Source organism: Aquila chrysaetos, chromosome 14 (assembly GCF_900496995.4).
Source record: "Aquila chrysaetos chrysaetos chromosome 14, bAquChr1.4, whole genome shotgun sequence".
NCBI classification, from domain to species: Eukaryota; Metazoa; Chordata; class Aves; order Accipitriformes; family Accipitridae; genus Aquila; species Aquila chrysaetos.
This window is the reverse complement of record NC_044017.1, coordinates 4,609,092-4,629,844: the sequence shown is the minus strand read 5'-3', so window position 1 is coordinate 4,629,844 and position 20,753 is coordinate 4,609,092. Positions and strand designations below refer to the sequence as shown.

Below are 20,753 nucleotides of genomic sequence, written 5' to 3'. Positions count from 1 at the left end.
GCGCGGGCGATGCCGGCTGCGGCTTCTCCTGCCGGCGTGGAGCCGCTCGGGCCGAGCGCTGCCAGGGGCACGGAGGGGCCGCGACCGCCGTCGCCTACCCCGGTGACCTCCCCGCTGGCAGACGCGACGCCGCCGGTCCATCTTTTGGCTTGCGTCCGTGCCCCACACCTGGAGAAGCGTGAAGTAGGACGCGGCAGGGCTATAAACAGCTGCGCGGGGGCGAGAGGCGGCCGGCGGCGGCTGCTCCTTCCTGGCTCTGGCCGCTCCGGCTCCTGTCAGGGCACGGACCGTGTCCCTGCGCCTTCAGGGTTGTCTTCTTACAAGTCGGGTCCCGCTTGGTGGATGGGTTTGGCCCTTCGCCCCGTCGGCGACGGTGCCCGGCCTGGCTGCCTCGTCTCTCCAGTGCTGGCAGCCATGTCTGGCGCTGCCTTGCTTTCTCCTTCCACAAAGCGGCTGGCTCAAAGCAGCTGCCCTTGCCGGGGTCGGGGGGGGAATACGTTGTCCGTCCGTCCCTCCGTGCGCGTAGACCCGGTACCGGCGAGCGGCGTGATGGCGGAACGAGGTTGCCGATCCAGACCCATCCCGTTCCCCACCCCAGTGAGCGCAAGGGGGCAATCGGGGCAGCGTTTCATGGGGCGTCGCAGCCGCGGAGGCTGAAAACACCCCCCACCCACGCACACACACACCCCCCGTGGGGCCGCAGGGTGCGGGCCACGGCGAGGAGGAGGAGGAAGAAGAAGAGGAGGAGGAGGAAGAAGAGGAGAAGGAGGAGGAAGAGGAGGAGGAGGAGGAGGAGGAAAGCGGGCCGACCCCGCTCCCCGGGCGGGGCGGGGCGCCGCTAGATGGCAGTGCTGCCCCGGCGGAGCGGCACAGGGCGGAGGGGCGGGGCGAGGGGCGAAGGGGGCGGGGCCATGGGGTGAGGGAGGCGGGGCGAGGGGCGGGGCTGGGCGGTGGCCGGGGTGACGCCGCGCACCTGCGGCCGCGGCGGGCAGCGAGATGGCGGCTGAGGTGGCCCGGTGGGCTGCCCTCGCTGGACGGGCACCGGCCTTGCCCTCCCGTCTTCGGCCGTAGGGGTCTCCGGTAGCCCGGCGGTTACCGGCCGGTGCTGCGCTCACACCTACCCCCCCCCCCCCGTCCTGCTCCCCCGTCCCCAGAGGCAGGCCTGCGCTGCCCGCCCCGCCGCCGTCGTACCGAACGGAATACGTAAATGCGTAAAAATAGACCGTCACGGGTATGTTTATAGGTTGCGTCATCCTTTAAAATCCGTACCTGCACCTTCTTTGATCCCAGAAAGCTGCTTCCAACACTTCAATGCTATTTTCTAGGGCTTAACGGCCGCAGATACTTTGCTTTTTATAGAGGCGTTATGGTGAAACATAGATGAATTGTTCCCGGCTAGTCACGTAAATAGCAACAATTTACTACCTTTTACAACCAGCTAGGAAAACATTAATACCCAGAGTGTTCCCAGCCCGCTTGATGAAGAAGCAGCGAAAAAATGTCAAGCGATCCTGTCTAAAAGCCGTAGGCCTGAATCGCTCGTGCTGTAAATTGAAACGCTGCCGTTTAATCCAGAGGAATTACACCGGTTTATTACAAGAGGGAGCAGGGCTGGAGAATTTTAAATGCGACCGTAGTCACATAACATTCAGGAAATTCCTAATTTTCTGTTGGAAAGGAAGGAACAAGTCTCTTTCAGCCATCGTCTCTGTGAAATGACAGCCGGTTGTCTGAGGCAGCCCCGCTTCTGCTGCTCGGTGAGACGTTCAGAGCCTACGTGCAAGAGTGATTCATCTCTGCGCTTCTTAGTTGAGATAACAGCATCGCAAACCCGGCTGTTAAGGTTAACCTGTACGCCGCGTAAGGACAACAGATGGAAATTCTGGTTAAGAGCCGCTGCAAAAAATAAAAACATGTTCCAAAGGGAAAAGGAGCTTGTATTTCTGTGTTTGAACCTTTGATCTTCGTTCACATCTGAAGGGAAGAGTAGACCTTTTGCTGAAGACACATGGTTTTGCATCTGTGAAAACACAGCTGTATAGAGCAAAACAAAACTGGTGCAAAACACAATGGTTTTGCTGTGTCAGTTTAGCTGTTGGCGTTAAAATGCTTTAGAAATAGCGGGGGTTTTGAAGAACCTTTCGGAAAGTCTCTGTCTTTACACAATTGTTTGTTGAGATTTTACTCGGTGGTTTTTAAAGTTCGTCCGTGATCAAGAGACAGCTGCTACCTAAATATTTAAAGCGAACTCATGGGAAAGTCTGGCATTCCCTCAACAATCCTGTCTTAACAGTTTTCTAAAAAACTATAAATGAAAGCATCAAAATTTACAGGAAAACCCACGCTGGCAAAATAACCTCGATTCAGAGGAAAAATAATCCATATATCACGAATGCCGTAATTCTTAATGGTGTATGCGCGATATACAGCTATTTCATGATAACGCACTGCCTTTCCGGAGTTGCCCCTGAAAGTAAAGGGACGTCGCCCGGTGTCCTCGGTCGCATCGTTTTGCATCTGAGCGTGATGGCAAAGCTGCTCTCCGACGCCTGCCTGGTGTCTCCTGCCTCCCCGCATTTGCAGCGACGCACCGCCGTCCCAGCAGTGTCCCCAGCAGCCCCGCTGCCTCGCTGTGTAGCCCAGCACCTACCTGTCCCCCCCAGTGCCTACCTGTGTGTCCCCCCCCCAGCGCCGCCACTCGCTCGCTTGTGTCAGGAGCCTGGCAGCGGTATTCGTTTTCCGCCTTAAATCCCTACTCACTCCAGTTGGTTTATTACGAAAGATAAAAGAGAGGAGCTAGGAAGGAGGAAGGCTAAATGTGCAAATGCCAAATTCTTTCATTAAATAGAAAGAAATATTCTCTTATTTCTTAACCACCTGATTCCTTTTTGGGCAGGGAGGGAATCTAACTCCGTTTTTTAATTCTTGACCTCGGCACAACGGTGCTTTGCTCTTAAAATTTATCCATCCTGGAGCCTTACAATAAAATTTTAAATGTGTTTGGGTTCCTAAACATGCAGCTGGCGCTTAATGAGATTTTCAAAAGAGCATAAGCAGGTTAGACATCCTACCGTCCATTGGAATCGGTGGGATTTAGGTACCTATCTTGCTCATTTGCTCTTGAAAAATCCTGCCGAGTGCCTGTCTGTATCTTCAGTTGCCCTGGAAAATCTGGTCCCCATCTATCCCCGTGACCCCCCCCCCCCCCCGCTCCCATCAATATTTGTCTCCCGTCTCTGTCTCCCACACTCTGGCCTGTATTGATGCCGGAGTCTCCTCCTTTGTAGTTCCTAACACCAGGGACATCCCTCTCCTTTCTCTCTACCGAACTGGCTCTTCAGCTGGTTAAAGGCTCAGTTGAGCAGCTATGAGTGTGCCCAGATTTTTCACATTAGTTTCCCTTCTCCTCCTAATGATTTTTAATTCTTTCTTGGTGTTGTTTTGACCGTGTAGAGCGCTTGGGGTTAAAAGACTCGGTGCAAACGGGTGTGAATATGAGAGGTGCGCCCTGTTACGTCTCTCTGTTAGGTTTTGTGTGTCTAGGCTGAACGTGAGGAGATGGGGAATTAATTTCCCGATCAGCCTGTCTCTCCCCGTCCCCTGGAACGGTGCAGCGGTCAACGGGGTTTTGTATTTAAAGTTGAGAAAAGTGGAATTTTAATTTCTGGCTCGACCGCGGATAGGGGTGACTCGCTGGGTCTCCTTGTGCGAGCAGTTCCCCATCTGTAAAATGGATACCCGGGTCTCCGTTTGCATGGGTAGGGAGCACGGGTAATTAATTAGCGTTTGTGCAGCCCTTTGAAAATCCTCAGACAGAAGGTGCTAGAAGGTGCTGTGGGTTGGCCTGGGGCTGAAGAGGCTCACCCGGGAGCCCGGCCGCCCTCGGAGGCCCACGGGGCGAGGACACGAGCTGTGGATGCAGAGAGCTGCCGGCCAATTCCTTTGCCAGAGATATTTGCCGTTTTCTTCGGGGGGAAAACAAATTGGAAAGGGAGTTATCGGCGCGCACGCCTCCCTCGCCGCGCGTTGCCTCCTCCTTTCCCCAGGAATAACAACAGCTTCATTAGCAAGCTGACAAAAAAAGAAAAAAACCACACCAAAAACGAGAGTATTGAAATATTAATAATAATAACAGTCCCGGTAACGGAGAGACAACAACTCTCGTCTGTGCCTCATGCAGAAAGTTTCCTCTTTGAAGTGGCAGCTTCCCTCCTCGCCCCGCCGGGAGGGAAGGGGGAACAATTGTCGAGATCTAAAGCCAGCCAGGAATGCTGAGCTGATGGCTTTCCTGCCTGCCCCCTGCCCGCACCCCTGCCTGCCCATATCCTTGCCTTGCCCCCCCCCCCCCCCTTGCACACATCCCTGCCTGCCCCTTCCCTTACCCCCCCCCCTGCCCAAATCCCTGCCTGCCCCCATCCACATCCCTGCCGGCACCCCTCGCCTCCCCCTTTGCCTGCAATCCCTGCCCGTACCCCTGCCTGGGCTCTGCCCGTCGGGCTTTTATTTTTTTTTTTTTTGGGGGGGGGGCTATTCCGAGCTCTCCGCCCCGGGCTTGCATTTTGCGGCGGGGTCGGTGGGTGTCACTCGAGCCCCTGCTTTCCACGCCGCCCCCCGGGGTGGGGGTGTTTACCGTCCAGGGGTGAAGACCCCCCCAGCCTCCACCCCACATCGTGTCCAAAAAAGAGACGTTTCCATATAGACGCATCAAGCGTGGGGGTTAAAGGGTTGGGTGGTTTGGGGTGTTTTTACCGAGGGGGTTGTCGAGTGTTTTTTCCCCGCGTGGGGAGGGTACCCCCCTACCCCACCTCACCCCACCATACACACTCCTTTTCCTGAGCGTGGCGGGCCCCCCCCCCCAAATTTGGGCTGCAAAACCCAAAACCGGCTGCCTGGAAAGGGCGAGATTCCCGTCACGCTCCTTTAGCAACTATAGAAATGCCACCGGTAACAGCGAAAAAGGGATTTCCCCCCCCGAAGTGCGGTTGTGTAGGTGTGTAGGTGTCTGCCTGCCGTCGGCAGCGAGGGCAAGAAATATTGACATTTGGCTGAAGATCATCAATGAACATGAGCAAAGGAACTGCTTGCCTGGCTTTGACCAGTGAGTGAGAAGGCTATAAATGGATATTTGTTCTATTAAAAATTTGTTCTTTTAAAAAATATACACTTGAACCATTTTTTTTCCCCATGAAGTTTCTTGCCTATCTCACGGGTACGGTTTCTTCCCCGTCCAGGATTATTTTCCTGGAGGATTATGATTTCTCCCTCTCGTTTTCCTTAAAAAAACAAACCAAACCAAAACCAAAACAAAAAAAACCCCAAAGATAAATACTTTTCAACATCTTCCAATGTTATGGGCTATCCACATTTTGCAATGTATTCCCAGTAATTTGCAACTTTTGAAAGCCGGGCATTGTTTCTCTCAACTTATTGAAATGCACAGATATGTTAAATAAGGAAGGGGGAACCCCAACCCCAATGACTTCTGTTTCGCTGCATATGCAAAGAGAGGGCAGCTTGACTCTTCCCTTGGCATTTGTTAGTCACATCCTCCTGGCCATTGTTTTGCTGTTTGTGCTGGGAATCCAATTTATTTAATGGTAAAGAGCCCGGGGTGGGTTTGGTTTTTTTTTTATTCCACTCATTCTGAGCTGATCTGAGAAAGCAGAAAAAAAATATTAGCCATGCCAAGGGGCAGCTCCCAAAGGGAGCTCCGTTCGCCTTATGGGAGGGATGAGGGTGTCCCAAGTGACCGGATACGGAATATACAGTGCTGTTACACTTTCTAAGTAATTTTTGGTTGTATATTTAATTTTTGAAGGTCTTAAAACCCATCCGGTGGGTAGGTGGAGAAAACTTGTCCGTTATTTCAGGCGCTGGGCTGCACGTACAGTACTTCTCTCCTTTTTGTAAGCCTTAGGAGGTGGTCCCCCGGCTGCTGTAGGTTGCCTATTTCTTGAAAACCCTACCCCAAGTCCCCCAGAAAAGCTGTTTATAGCAACAGGCCTGTTTCCAATGTCAAGAAGGGGGGGGGGGGACGGGACAGGGGACATCGTTTTCAAATTAGGAGATTATTTCTTTTAGGGAAACAGAAACAAATAGGCTCCTTGTGAGAAAGGTGTGAGCTGCCTAAATTGAGAAACCGTCCCGCCTTTGAAAGCTCCCAAGTCCCACAATGATTTTATTAAAAAGGACATCGAGGACCAAATTTCTGACGTTGTTATGGCAACAGAAATAGTTGGGTGGCAACGTGGGTATCCAGAACGTCAAGATTGTAAGAAACCAGCAAAATAAGCACCGTGTTGTATTTGGAAAAACAAATTGAACGGTGGTGGCCAAGTCTTATACTTCTTTCATTCAGTGCAATCCCCATTTTCATCTGTCCAGCCACGCCGTCGGCGCCTTAACGAAGGTGCCAGCAAGGCATTGCAATATTTATTGCCCTTAAACGCGACCTGAGATTTCAGTTTGTTATTTTTGCCGTTGACATACTGGAAGAAGGATGTTTCCTTCTGTTTTATACTAACTCCTTCTTCAGTGCCTCCAACTTTTTTTTTTTTTGCTGCCTTTCTCTAGCGACACGTGCTCCAATCCCTTTTTGTCCCTGCGCTCCCTACCTCCTCTGCCGCAGGACCATCGGCAATCCCCCCATAAAACCAGCTGAACGTGCCCCTCTTAAACCTCTGCGATATTAAAATTTCACCACAGCTTTCATTTCGCTCTAGTTGAGGGAGCCCTGAAACCGCAGCCCCATCTCCCCTAGTTTAGAAACAGCCAAAGTATTTGGGAAGCTCGCAGGTCCCTACTGTAACACGCTTCAGGGACCTTTTGTACAGCAGCCGAATGGGATGAATTTGCCAAGTTTCAAATTTCAGGGGCAGGCAAGACATTTGTAAGTCGGTGTTTTTGTTATTCTGGAAAAGTTCTTTGATTTGCAGGCTTTTTTTTTTTTTTTTTTTTAACCTTACTTTTAATAAAAAGGAGATGGAGTGTGACATTAAGCAATTTTACAGCATTAGCAGCTTTGGGCTGTAAACAAAGACAAACGAATCCCGCTTACTTTCAGTCTTAGAAGTTTGCTGTCACTTGTTCCTAAACTGGGGACTCGATCCTACGGGACGTTATTCAAGCAAAACACGGCTTGAAGTCTCCGAGAGTTGTGCCTGAGTAAGTACCCTGGAATCAGCCCCTCTGCCTGCTGAAAAAGAGAAGTGTTGGTTATCTCCTTTTAAAGATGTTTTCTGCGGCAGCACACTTCATTCATCCTAACGCTTTTGGTTTGCTTTGAGAGTGCCTTGCTAAGACAGCGTTCTTGATGCAGAAGCTGGAGAGCGAAAGGGAAATCAATGTTTTTTGAGTAAGGCTGGGGTTTTTTCTTTGTTAGATTTTTTTTTTTTACTTTAAAAAAAGTCTCCTCCTCCTAATAAAACAAACCAAAAAACCTTTTATCAAAGCATCTGATTTTAATTTGATGTGATTTTTGTTTTGAGGTTCCTGAAAAAAATTAAAACATATTCCCCCAACGTTTCGAGCTTCAATTTTCAGCATTTTACAGTGTAAGATTACTTGACATTATTTAATTGGACATGAGGGTGTAATACAGGAATTTCCGTTATGTGATGGATTAATTGTTTTCCTAATACTTTAAAGGCTGAGATCCAAACATTTTTCCATTCTATTGCAAAATTAACTGCAATAAATCTGTCAGACCCAATTATTCATTTAAAACATTCCACACTGATTAAATCTGCACATTTGCCTGCGTGCAAGTGCGAGCGAGGGAGAGGAGGTGTGCGCGGAGGGGGGGAGTCCAGGTTTACTCCCTCTCCTTCTCAAAACAGCGGCGGTGTTAGAAACGAGTCCTTTAAATTTAACCTGGAAAATGTGATTAGCTAAATAGTCTAACGAGAGGATGAAGCATACGTGGACGCACGTCCCTGAGCCTCCCTGCCGTCCCTCCTCCTCGCTGCCAGGTCCGGACAGGCAGAAGCGTCACGTTTGGACGTTTGATGCTATTCGAAAAGATCGTATTTTACTTCTGGCGAGGGGGTGGCGTTTTTCGAGGGTCTTTTTGTTTTTTCTTTAGTTTGTTGATGTTTTCAAAGTCTCTAAACAAAGTCAGATGTGTTAACAGTCTTATTAACAATGTTAAAATGGAATTAACAGCTTGTGGATACCTCTGGAGTACAATAGCATGTCAGCCTACCCTGCCCCCTTATAAATCGCGTCCCGCTGTCTTTCTTTTGTTTCGTGCCCAATCAGCAAACTAAAGTTTTGTTGAGGCAGAAGGGCAGTTCAAGTGTTCCTGCTCCGGCGGAGGGAGGAGCGGCGGTGGGGTTTCTCCATGGCCCCGGCGAGGCCCCCGCGCGAGCGGGGAATGGGACCGACCCCCAAACTTGCGGGCAGGGCTTTGCTGACCTGCCTGCCTCCCTGACCTCTGCCGTGCTGTTTTGTCAGTTTAAAAGGCTTTGCCGAGGTTGTAGTTTACTTTTATGGGCCTTTCAGCGCGGCTACAAAAGCTTTTGTTTATTTAAGATGTAGCGCGGTTCAGATTTCTATTAATCTTCATATAACTTCGGTGGCTTCGCCGCTTCTGTAAAGGTTCGTCGCTGAAATGGTGCCGCGCCTGGTCTTAGGCAGCCAACGTCGGCTGGGTAATTACAGCGAGTTTGGGGTACTTCAGAAATGATTTGCCTCCGAGAGTGGAAATTAGCACCGACATATGCCGTTGTTTAACTTGATTTCACCATCATTTGGGTTCTGTGCTAAGGAAAGGCTTTTCTTTTTTACCTTTTACTCCCTCAAGTTTACTTCTTGCAGTCGAACTCTTTAGAAACGTTGCCCAGCCGATTTCAGCATTAAATGCAAAGTGAACATTTAATGAGATCTAATTTTTTTCGTGTGGCTAGAATCACCCCGGGTTAATTTGCATAGAAAATTTATGTAAAACGAGAGGCATTCCCCATAAGGAAAGCGCTTATATGTTTTTGCTTTATGGTGATTATATTTTTACTCCTTTCATCCAACAATCTTGAAGTATTTACAGTTCCTCCTGGAAGTGCATAGCACTACCAGGCAGACACGCATTTCAAGCCCTTTTATTGCTCGAAAAACTGCAAGACGCAGGCAGGTTGCGGTTCGCCCAAGGACTGCAAAACAGTCACAAGCCCAAAATAGAGAAAACCGTCCCTTTTGTAGGAGGGCAGAGGCCCCGCGTGCTCCCGGCCGGCCCCGCACGCTGCCCGTCCCACCCCGCTCCGGCCCCGCGGCCCCGCAGCCGCCCGCCGGACACGGAAAGCGCCCGCTGGAGATGCGCCTGCCCACGGTGACGCTCCAAAACGGGCAGTCTCCGTGTCCAAAAGCTGCTATCCGGAGCAACGGTTTTGTCTCTGGCAGCCCCACGTGCCGTGCCCTCTCTGAAATAAATTCGGCCGAGCTGGGCTACGCTTTTTCCCCGCCGTTCTCCTCGTGCTCCCCGGCGTTGGCTCCCGTTGTGTCCCCGCGTGCATCCCGCAGCCCAAGGTGCTTTGCTTTTGCTTTCCGTGGAGGTAACAGAGGGACGTTGGGATTCCAGCGTCGGAGCCGCGGCCGGACCGCCTGCCCCGCCGCAGCGCCAGGTCCCGCTTCCCTCGGTCCCCTCCAGCGTGCGCACCTCCCTCGATCCCCAGCCTAAAACCCTGCCGCTCTCCCTTCCCTTCAGTTTACACAGCTGTTCTGTAAGCGGAGAGGCGGATACCAAATGCGGATCGTGTCCCCAAGAAGGTGTGTGGTGATGAGGATTAAGTTCGATTCATTATTTTCTTACCTAACTGGTGCAAAAACTCTCTCGCCGGGAAACTTGTACCGGTTTTGCGTGTATAAAAACCAGTATCTAGTCTTAATAATGAAAGAACCAGGGTGATAAAGACGAAATTATAGAGGGATAAAATGTGTGTTATTAATAGCGTAGCTCACTCTACCGTGTTGTGAAAATATTACATTTAAGAGGCCATCCAATAATATTCTAGTAATTCAGCCTATTTTAAATGCTCTGTGCCTATTTTTACACTACAAAGGTTTTATATCACTTCGAAATTCTACAGATAAAAAGATACATTTTCATCTTATTTTAAAGCTTACGAAACTGATGAACAAAGAAAAATTTGTGACGAGGTGCTGACTTATTTCTAGAGAAAAAAATAAATTCCCATTTTTGGGAAGCATACTCATTTTTATGCAACATCTGGTGAGAACAAACACCTCTTTTGTCTGACTACTAGGAAATTCATAAACAGATGTAGCGTATGCTGAGAAAATATTTTTTGTTGATGGAAAACGTGAATTACAACAATTACGTCAATACTTTGCATTTGTTGTCATCTTCCAGAAATAGAGCATCTCAAAGTGCCTCAGATAAGCCGTTTTCCCAGGGAGGGTGCGTAGGGATGCCGAGGCCACCTCCGCCGGTCACCTTCCACACCCCGGTGCTGCGCTCGCCACCGGCAATCCCCATCACCTGGGACGTAGCCTGCCCGTCAATTACACGTACGGCGCTTCTGTTATTATTCCTGTAAACCTCGTGTATTTTAGCAGCGGATCGACGGCGGTGGAGGAGCCCGCGCGCAGCGTCTCGAGGAGCGCGGTCCTCGCCGGCTTACCTTTACGGGGCCCCGGAGCCCAACCGTCGGAGGTGCCGAGACCTTCCCGGCAGAGCGGCTTCGGTGGAGCGGCGGCTGCCTGCCGCTTGCCAGCTTCAGGCCCTGCCGAGGTTTTGTTTTACAGAGGCTTGCTCTCGTGTGCTTGTTTTCCAGGTTCCTTGACCTGCGCTTTCATTTCCGTGATTATGCAGAGTTGGTGTTCCTGCTAGATATCTCCTGAAAGAAGATTTAAGAATGATCTCATTTTTCCCCTTTTTATTTCTATACTTTATAATTCGTAGCAAATTCCTAGAAAAGATTTGTATTTCGTGGAAAATAGTCCGGTCTGTTTACTTTTTAACGTATGGCAGTTTTCTGTATGGAGCTATGTGGAAGTTCATTATACGTATCATCTTTTTGGTGAGCTCTCGGTAATGCCCGCAGGAGTTGCATGAGTTTTCTCAAAGGAGAGCCCCACAAACTACACAACAAATTAAAAAAAGGGAAAGAATAAGCAAGCTTAGTGCCTCTGATTTAAAAGCAGTTTTAAGTGAGAGAATATATTACCTATTTGCTCATCCATTTGGTTCCAAATAATTCTTCTATAAAAACGTCCAGCGGAAATTGAAGCATAAGAGCAGAGCAGAGCCAAAGAAGTGTTACATTGTGAATCCAGCAAAATGTACGCACATATTCCATATTACAAATGCAAAGAGATCTACTGAAGGTAAAATCAAGATACTGGAAAAAATCTTTCCGGGATTAGGCCATGACACAAGTGTCTCCATTTGAAAGAAGCTATGCTATTATACAGTGTGATGCTGTCTTTTATTTAAGTCTAAAACTAGTAACTTGTACTTTTTGGACATATCTCCTGCTGACATGTCTGGGGAGCTTCTTCCAGCTGCTGGAGGTAGGCAGGATGGGAAGGAGGACTCGGTTTTAGTGAAGAGTGGCAATGTGAGAGAGGCGGTGGTCACTCGTTGGCTGGAGGGGCAGATTCAATCCCCTTGGAGAAGCCCCTTTCCCAAGACCTCGGAAGAGTCCCACGGATGTCCATGGCAATCTTTCCATTGCCCCAATCTGCAGGAAAAGCGAGCGTGTGGCTTTGGGGCAGGAAGAGACAGCGTGGCTTTGACGGGCACCGATTTGGGGGTTTCCGTTCCTTCGGGAGAGCTGCATTTGGGCTGGGCCGGCGTGGGGGTTGGGGTACGTGCCGAGGGCTGAAGTCGCCGAGGACGGAATGTCCCATCTTTCCTGCAGAGCAAAAAGAGGCGCCTCGACACAGAAAGCACCGTCCCGAGCACGGGGGCACAAAGACGTTTGAGAACCAGACGTCGTCCACGCGTCCGCCCGCCTGGTGCTCAGCCGGGTGGAGGGAGGCACTTGGACCAAACTTAAAAACTCCTGGGGACTTCACCAGAGTATTCCTGGGGTTAACCTCTAAACTTAAACCCCCACCTGGCTAAGTTTTTCCGAGGCAAATAGAATATTTGTTCATATTCTGTGTTCACCTGTCTTGGATGATTGATTTATTTACCTTTTCCGTGCCAGGCAAGTTTTATTGAAGACATCCTGCAGGTTAACTAGTTGCAGGTGACTTTAGTTTGTGTGGCTTCTGCCCTTGGAGGGAGGTCTGTTGGGAGCCAAGGAGGCTGCATTTCATCCCCAGGCAGAGCTGCCGCAGGGTGGGTGCAGGTGAGCGGTGGCTTGGGGAAAGAGCTGAGGGAGATTGTGGGTGCCAGAAAGGGACTTTGGCTTCCCCAGATCAACTGAAGAGTCATATCACATCGATTCCTTACTAGCGCTATATTTTTACGAACACATACTCACACCAGGAAATGCCATCTCAAAATGTTTGCTCTGTATAGGTATACCTATATAGAGATTTTTCCATAGAGGTATAATACAGTAATAATTTATGTAAGAGGCACGAGACACATTTTGAAGATGTAGTGCCTTTAATTCTATATGCTTTCCTATTGCAAGCTGATTTTTAAATTGGGAAACTTGGGAAAACCTTGTAAATGAGGCTGCCGGTTTATTTATTTATTTGTTTCATTTCAGCTGAGACAGATGGGATTCTCGGATCATGCACTGTTAAGCCTTCCTTTGGAATTCTCGCCACTGTGGCCACAGAGCCCAGATGGTGCTTAAATCTGTCATTTTTTAACAACCCGACTTTCTTAATTTTATATCCAAACACATTGAGCATTCAAAGTGATTAATTACTGTCCAGATATGTCTGTGCTGCAGCAATTTACTCGCGTGTGCCAAAGATCATTTTGTTTTGGAGTAGGTAGTTTGGTGAGGGCTGAGTGGGTGGCGAGAGACTCACCAGCAGATACTGGACCTGGGAGGTAGCAGCACGGTGCTGCTTGTATCGTCCTCTGACAGCAGTGGCTTAGCAAAAAGTTTCCATAAGGAAAACAGAATTTTGGTGCACGTGGATATTTTATAGCTCGCATGGGGGATTTTCACTATCACCATATAAGCTTCAGTCACACCAAATCTTCCATTTCCCATCAAAAGGGAATTTTTTGATGCCTGACAAGTACCCACACTATCTTTTCAGGATCTTACGTCCAGACACCAGTGGCATGGCCAAGGTGATAATGGCCAAGTATATAGTAAGAGAAAGCTGAAGGGTTTTCTTCAAGAAACAGACCTTGGTCCACAGGTTTCGACAATTAAATGATGAAATTACAGTAATTCTTTAGAATCAGATGTTTCTCTGCTGGCTTCTCCTCAATTTTTATTTTAAAGTGGTCATTATTCCGGAAGAGTTTAAATACTATTTGCAAGTCCAACACTTGTGTTAATTTTCATGTTTGCAGCAGGCTGCTATCAGTTCCTCGGTTTTTTGAAATGAGGGAAGAAGTGATACTGCATGGTCTGTGCAGCTCTAGCTCTAGCTTTGCTGCGGACGTCAGTATAGCCCATCAAAATCCTTGAACCGCTGCTGCTGTTCCCTTTGACCAAGCGCTGTTACACAACCACTTGAAGGTTATTTTTGGATGTTACTGCGTATTGCTTATTAGGTTACGTGGGTTTGGTGGAGGTGGAAGCGCGGCTTTCAAAAAACCCAGAGGTGGAAACTCAGCTTTCCAAAAATCCTGAGAAGTGGGAGCTCCCTCCAGTGTCCCTGGAGTCAACCAGGGTTTCTAGGGCTTTCCTCCCTTTTGCGAAGGAATTGTAGCGCTCGTGCTATGTTAAACACTGGCAAAGCAAACGTCTAACTCTTTCCATTACTGGGGGATACTGGGTAGCATCAGGCTCTGTCACTCCTTCTTCATACTGTCTTTACACCTTGTAAAGTCTTAATTGTTAGCACCACTGTTTCGTGTTTCACCCATCATGCACAACGCCACTGAGGACCAGTTCATGGGAAATAAGAAGCCCAAGTTGCTCAAGACCAATTTGCGCTTACCTGAGGAGTAGAAGTTCAGTGGTGATGAATTTTGGTTCTTCTTAAAAACCTAGAGGAAGAACTATTCTTCACCACATTAACACACTTTAAAAGGAAAATTTACTTCTGGGAAAGAGATCTTTTTCTGCCACTTTCCTGCAGTCTGCATGGAATCAGGTAAGTGTACGTAATCAGACACCACTGGCCAAGTGTATGGTAGAAGGTTTTAAGAAGTACCTTCTACTAAAGCAAAAATGTGCTGACTATGAAACACAGGCAGTATTCAAATAGTCAAAGTGTAGTGTTCGAAGGAGTGACTTCTACAGTGGTAAGACTTAGCTAGATTTCATTGTTTCCTTGAAAATAAGTGTCCTACTAGCTGCAGCACAGCACATGCTTGGAAATTTTGCTAATACATATATAGGTATTTATAAACTGAGTTTAGACAAACACATGTATAAAGTGAATTTGCAGCTATAATAAAGTGAATGTGTATATTTGTATTGATAAATGTGTGTGTGGGTGGGTGTATCATCAGTCCGAATGTTCCCATTTTTAAATACACTGTAGTTTCTGTTATTTAACACTCTGCTGTAGAAGGCTTTTATTCTGAGAGCACTACATCTTGGTACAGATATATCCCTTGTTAAATTTCAGTTGAATTTAATTACTGTTAGTAATTACTGACTGGAGGTCACTGTTGCAAAACTGATAATTAATATTAAACAGCTAATGTACAGGATTAAAAGAATAAATGTTCTTTTGAGGAGGGAGGTGCCTCAGCACCAAAACCCACTACTGCGTCCCAGCACTGCTTCTGGAGCAGTGAACATCACCTCTTTCACGTACAAATTTTCCTCCTTGTGCTTATGCCACAGTCTAGGAGGTCTCACAGTAATTATATGAAGTTGCAGCAGTGCTTTGACGTTTGCTTTTGGTTTATGATTTAATAAGGCAGGAAAAGGCTGAGCGGGCTCTGGTTTTTAGGAGGAGAGATTTATTGGCTTTCTGGGGCAGGGAGTTTGAGTCACTGTGTGTTTCCTCACGCTCTTACTGGTGATATTGGTATCTAGCATGACATTTTTCAGAAAGGATAAGAGTGCTATATTTAGGAAGGGTTTTTTCTGTCCTTTCTGATTTGTACTCTACCATATACTAAGAGGTGTGTACGATGACACCTTCTATAGCATTGAAGTGTTCAGTTAATTTTTACGTAAGTTATAAAACCTGAAGTTTATGTAAGAAGAACTGATAAGCCCTTAACCTGAGCCCCGCTATAAAAACTAACCGCTGTGCATTGTTAGTATTAGATTAGAATAATCCTGGTTAGTATTTAATTTTTTTTTCTCTGACAAATAATTCACCTTGGTAGCAACTCTACAAGCTGTTAATAACAAGCATCATAAGTTTCCATTAAAGTGGATCCTGGTGGTGTGGTGGGAGTTTATCCCTTCACTAAGGAGGTTGAGTTCTCTCCTCAGCTTGTTCCTGGCTATCGTAATACCTAAGTTTCGGTAGCCCATTAAATGCCTGTACTGAGCATCAGCAGTTACTTCCGTACCTCCTAGGTGCCCCTAAAACATAGTAATCAAAGTTTCTTAGGCAATGAAAGTGATAGTTTGGTAGCTTTTTGCGGTCTCTTTTATTAAATGCAAATACAGGCAAAGTTACATCTGTAGCTTCAACTCTGTTTTGTCCTTCCTATATGAAGTAAAATGCCTTATATTCCATAGGAAACTCTTGGTTCCAATTCCCTTTATTTCCAGGTAGACGTAGAAAATGATGCTACTAGGTTTGCACTTTTCACAATACTTCAGGGCAGTTTCACCCGGGAGGAAATTACTGCTGTTGACACATTCAAATGTTATGTTTGGTTTTGGCACAGAAATTACTTGGAATATCTCTACGCCATCTTCCTTAAATCTTGTTAGCCAGAGAATGACCTGGCGCTGCTCACCACCTTTTGGCACATCAAACGCCTGAGGGTGTCTTCTCCTTGGAGTCTACCTGACGGGAAATCCAGGGGTTTGATCTGACTACTCAGAATATAGAAATCCTTTTGATGAGTAAAAGTTAAACCAGGTTATCTAATCAAAAACCCAAAACACAATCAAAAGGATGAAACTCCCAAGATCCCAGTTCCTATCCACCTTTAAAAAAGAGCCCACTTCATTTGATTTCAAATTGTATCGGCTTTTGTCTTAATTGTTTCCAGGGCTGAAGGACTTTCTTCCTAGCAAAATCTGTGTTGTTAGGCTAGGGTTCCCATTTTCACCGGTCCTTTGTCACGCAGGATATAAAACTTTAATAGAAAAGACTGCAAAACAAGTTGCTTTTTTCTGCAGCTTACCTTTGTCGTGGGGTCAAAACGTGATGAGGAGAAAGGGTTCCCACCCTTACTAGGGCTCCTCTCTCCTTCCTCCGGGAGCACTTCTTCCCAACACCCCAAATGCTGGACTCTTTGGGATGCTGCTCTAATCGCAAAAAAGCTGTCTTTCACAAGTAAGTCTTTTTAACCTTTTCCTAATGAGTTCCCAAGTGCTTTTTGCCCATCGATATTAAAGCTTGTGTGTTTGCGATTTCCCTGGCAAGCTGCCGTTTGTAAAGAGGATATAGTGTTTTCTTGGTCCTTTGCCCAAAGTAATTTTGCAAGGAACTGTAACTGCATTTAGTACATGTCATTCATTGGAGAGAAGTCATTGTAATTGCATTTGATCACAATCAGTTTATGGCTCTTTTATCATGTTTTCATGCTGCATATCTACTCAAACATCATAGCAAAACTTAATGGCTACTGTTTTACTTCTGCGTAAAAACATTTTATGGCCTTTTTGTGCAGCAGACATCAGGTTTCAATCACCATTGCCCCATAGAGAGAGAAAAAAGTTGGACGAAGAACTATCAAAAGTCCTTAACTACATAAAATTTTATTTCAGGTCAACTTCCCATAAAAGATATTAAATGTATTTTGTGGTTTATTCTGCACGTTAACAATTTTAGAGGAGCTGCAATATTTTGGGGGAAGCAGTATGAAAGGGGGAAGTTAATTCACAGAAGATGTTTCACATTTGGGGTAGTTTTCCTTTGTTAAAGGATGGATTTGGATGTGGAAGGGGTGGCTGGAGAGTGCTGTAGTCGCATTCTCGGAGCAGCTTTAAAAGCTCACCGTTGCCTCCACAGAATTCATATTTCTGACCTTCTGCTGAGCCTTTTTAATCATTGCTTTAAATTTTCGATGTTCCATTCATAAAACCTAGCACAATTCACGTGCCTTAAATTATATCTTTTGCTGCCTGAGCGCTGCCGAAGTTCCCAGCTGAAAAGTTTAATTAAAAGGGAAACTTTGACATGCTGCTGAGAAGATTAGTTCGCATTAGAATGGCGAGATAAAAGAAAATTTACTTCTAATCTAATTAACACCAATTAAAAGATGTAAAAGAATTTGCATCGGCCAATTGTTAATTATGCATCAATTTGCCTTTCCTGTGACAAAAAAAGCAAAACGTGACCCGTTTTGTTTTAGGATGCCTATAGTGTGATGATATTGCCACAGTCATTTTTCATGCGAATTGGCTAGGATGGTAACACTTACTTCACGTCATCCCGGTGCTTTGGTTTGTGCTCAAGATTTTAGTGGAAGGTTCTTTCAGCTTAATTGGTCTGTAACTTGACAACTGTATGTAGGGATGATGGAAATGCAAATAAAAACTCTGGTTTTACAGAAACCTATTGTGTGAATGTATATACTGCTTCTCTTTAAATGTACGTACGTGATAGTTTGGAGGCGTTAGAGGGGTATGCCTGTCCACTTCTAAGTGTGTGTGTGTATTTACACATGTTTATATTTATTTTCATTGACATCTTTTGTGAGATTATATCTGGGGTTATCTGGTAATAAATATGGTTTTATTCCACGTGCCTTGACAGTGCTTTTATGCAGGATGTAATAGGTCAGGAGAACTGGTGTGGCTAGTGAGCTTCTCAGTTTGCTTCCAGGTGGAAGGCTGAAGATATTTCATTGCTGTATGGTAGGCACTTGCTGCAAGTTTAATACATTCCTTTTTTTTTTAATGTGCATTTGCTTTTTTCTAATTTTGCTTATGCAGATTTAAAATTTAAACATGAGATTTCTAGTTCAGTATAAAGGATGGACCTAGGCAAGACTATGCTGTTTACATTCTGTTAAGCACTTTATTTTTATTGAGGTTATCATATTACTAGGTGATTTTATAAATAAATACCATTTTTTGGTAACACCACCAAATGAACAGTTAGTTTATGACATTGATTGCTGCTTGTGCCTTCATAACCTGAAGACAAATTTAATACAAATTTCCTGAATTCATGTTTACTTTATCATCTTTTTTAACTCTTTTACTCACTGTCTGTCTGTACAGCTGATAGTGTAGATACAATTTGCCTTCCATGTGGCAGGTCTAATGGGGTTATGAAGATGTCAGAGCTCTGAACAGCAAGAAGGTTGCGTATTTCTGGTAACCAACTACAGAGGAAAGGAGGTGCGTGCTTGGGTCTGCAAGAGCAGTTATGTCAACCCGCTTTAGGAAAGTAATACGGAAATGGAATTTTATGGCCAAGTTGTATATTGTGGGGACAAAAGAGGACAGGGAACATGCCAAAGGGAATAGAAATATTTGTGTTACAGTATTGCTTGCAATCAACTGGCACAGAGTTGTAACAATGACTTAATTAAGAATTGCCCTGAATTTGCTCATAATACTCAAAAACCTAAGTAGTAATTCTTTAGTACTGTAAAAATTTATCAAGTAACTCTTCTGTATGTGTTCTTGTTCATGTTATGCCTTGCTGTGCTCTTCTTTACGCTTTATATTGCCTTTTGTGAAAAGCATCACAAAGGTTCTTTCTAAAGAAAACAAACCAGGAGCTAGAACATTAAGAGTACATTATGTATTTGACCAATCACTTTTATAAAGTCTGATGCAAGTCTTTAATCTGAGATCCTTGGAGAATGCTTTAGTTTTTAATATTTCTATGACCTTCTCCAGGGGACTGAAAAATTGCTTTGAAGTATCAAAGTGGTGCATGGAGTTTTAGCTGTGTGATTCCCATTAAAGTCAGTAGGAGCCAGGTAGCTAAAACTCAACACAACTATGAAAACATACTCCTTGTGCAGTGTTAAGTAGTAAAGCAATTCTGTGACATGGCGGTGACATTTTACTGCATTTCCTGGCTTTATAGATCCACTCAAGGCTTGTATTTTTACTGGAGTTTTACTGTTCAGTGAAAATAATAAAGGAATATTCAAAAGCAGGTGTAGGCTATTCTAGTAAAAGGCACAGCTGTTGGGAAAAGCTGACAGCTTACATGTATTTTTAATGTAAAATGGCAAAATCTGTTTTGCGAACTCCAAGCTCATCACCTACATGCTCGTCGTAATGTAAGCAGTTGTTTGAGGTGCCTGAAAATACTTTTGCATGTTCTCAGCCCAGGGCCAAAATCAGCCCTTGGTGACCAGTGGTACTGGTAGGCGATAGGGGTTTCTCAGCTCAGCCATGCTCCTGTCCAAGGAGAAAGATGAGCCAGTGCTTCCCAGAGATACCGACAGGCAAAGCAGCCACCCAGAAGAGAAGCCTGGTCTAATTAATACAGTTTCTTGCAATCTGAAATACCTCTACCTTTGGCAAATGTATCTACGGAATGGGCATTCAGTCTCTGAACCTCAGCAAAGGCAGAGCGATTAAGGTTTTGGGGGGGGGGGGGGTGCTTTTTTTTTTTTTTTTAATATCAGGGTTGTGGAAAACTCTAGGAGGGCAAAATGTTTTTATTTGATGCTATTTCACCTATGGACAGGGAAGAAAAGACTTTCAATGAGAACTACATCCATTTGTATTTAGGGATTGCCCTGAGGATTTCTGCTGGATACGTCTTAAAGAAATCTGTCACCCCATCTTAATCAGACGTCGTCACCAGCAGCATGCTTTTACTTTCCACTCATGGCAGTAAGATTTTTAGTTTTGTCTGTCAAAGATCTCCGTATATTGCATTTTATATGAGCTTCTGATTATACTCCAAACCCTGCTGCAAGAAGTTTTACCCTGTACAAAACCTATATTTATTCTTTCACGTTGGCCATGATCATCCGCCCTACATATTTTCTAGCAAAGGCAACCCATAAAATCAGAGACATTGGTCATCCTCATTAACTACCTTTCAGCTCTTCTAGGTTTGTTGCTCTTCAAACTTCTAGCTATAGTGTCTGTCTGCCTGAGGACAGCTGGTTTTTTACAGAAAACCTCTGGTCCGGCCAAATTTACACCAAATAAGTAGCCTGGAATGTGAAAAGATAGTATCTTCTGCAGACAGATGATTAATTTCTTTTCGAATGACAGAAAAGTCTCTGTATCAGGTTTTCTGAAAGAGTGTGAGAAGCCTGATTTATGATACTGAGGCAGGAGAAAATGCAATGATATGTCTGTCCAGTTATGTCCTAAGGTGCAATTACATAGAGGCTTGATCCTAAATTATAAAACCCAATTGCCCTTTTCTAAGCAAAAAGCCCATGCTTATGTTTTTTTGGCTCTGGAGCTGCATGCGGAAATCCATCGGGTTGTCATACACCAGGGACCAGTTAGAAGTAATTGATAGTACACTGGAGTATTAACAATGCTTGAGAAGCGAGACCCATCACAATCTTTAAGCAAAACTCAATTCCAAGTTTCCCTGCCAAGGTCATCTTTTCTTTGCCTACTACT

The 20,753-nt window shown here is 45.8% G+C and overlaps 1 protein-coding gene across 6 annotated transcripts in view; it reads left to right on the top strand.

Moving 5' to 3' along the window:
* The window catches only part of CLYBL (citramalyl-CoA lyase), a 175,674-nt gene that overhangs the window by 27,603 nt on the left and 127,318 nt on the right, over positions 1–20,753 (top strand). Inside the window, exon 1 of one of the 6 annotated variants that reach the window (XM_030036505.2) lies at positions 16,441–16,524. The exons of the other annotated variants lie outside the window; for them this stretch is intronic. Within the exon in view, the coding sequence (XP_029892365.1) occupies positions 16,472–16,524 (53 nt within the window). The 5' untranslated portion in view covers positions 16,441–16,471. Of the gene's footprint in view, positions 1–16,440; positions 16,525–20,753 lie in introns of those variants that run through there. 6 annotated transcript variants of the gene reach the window in all.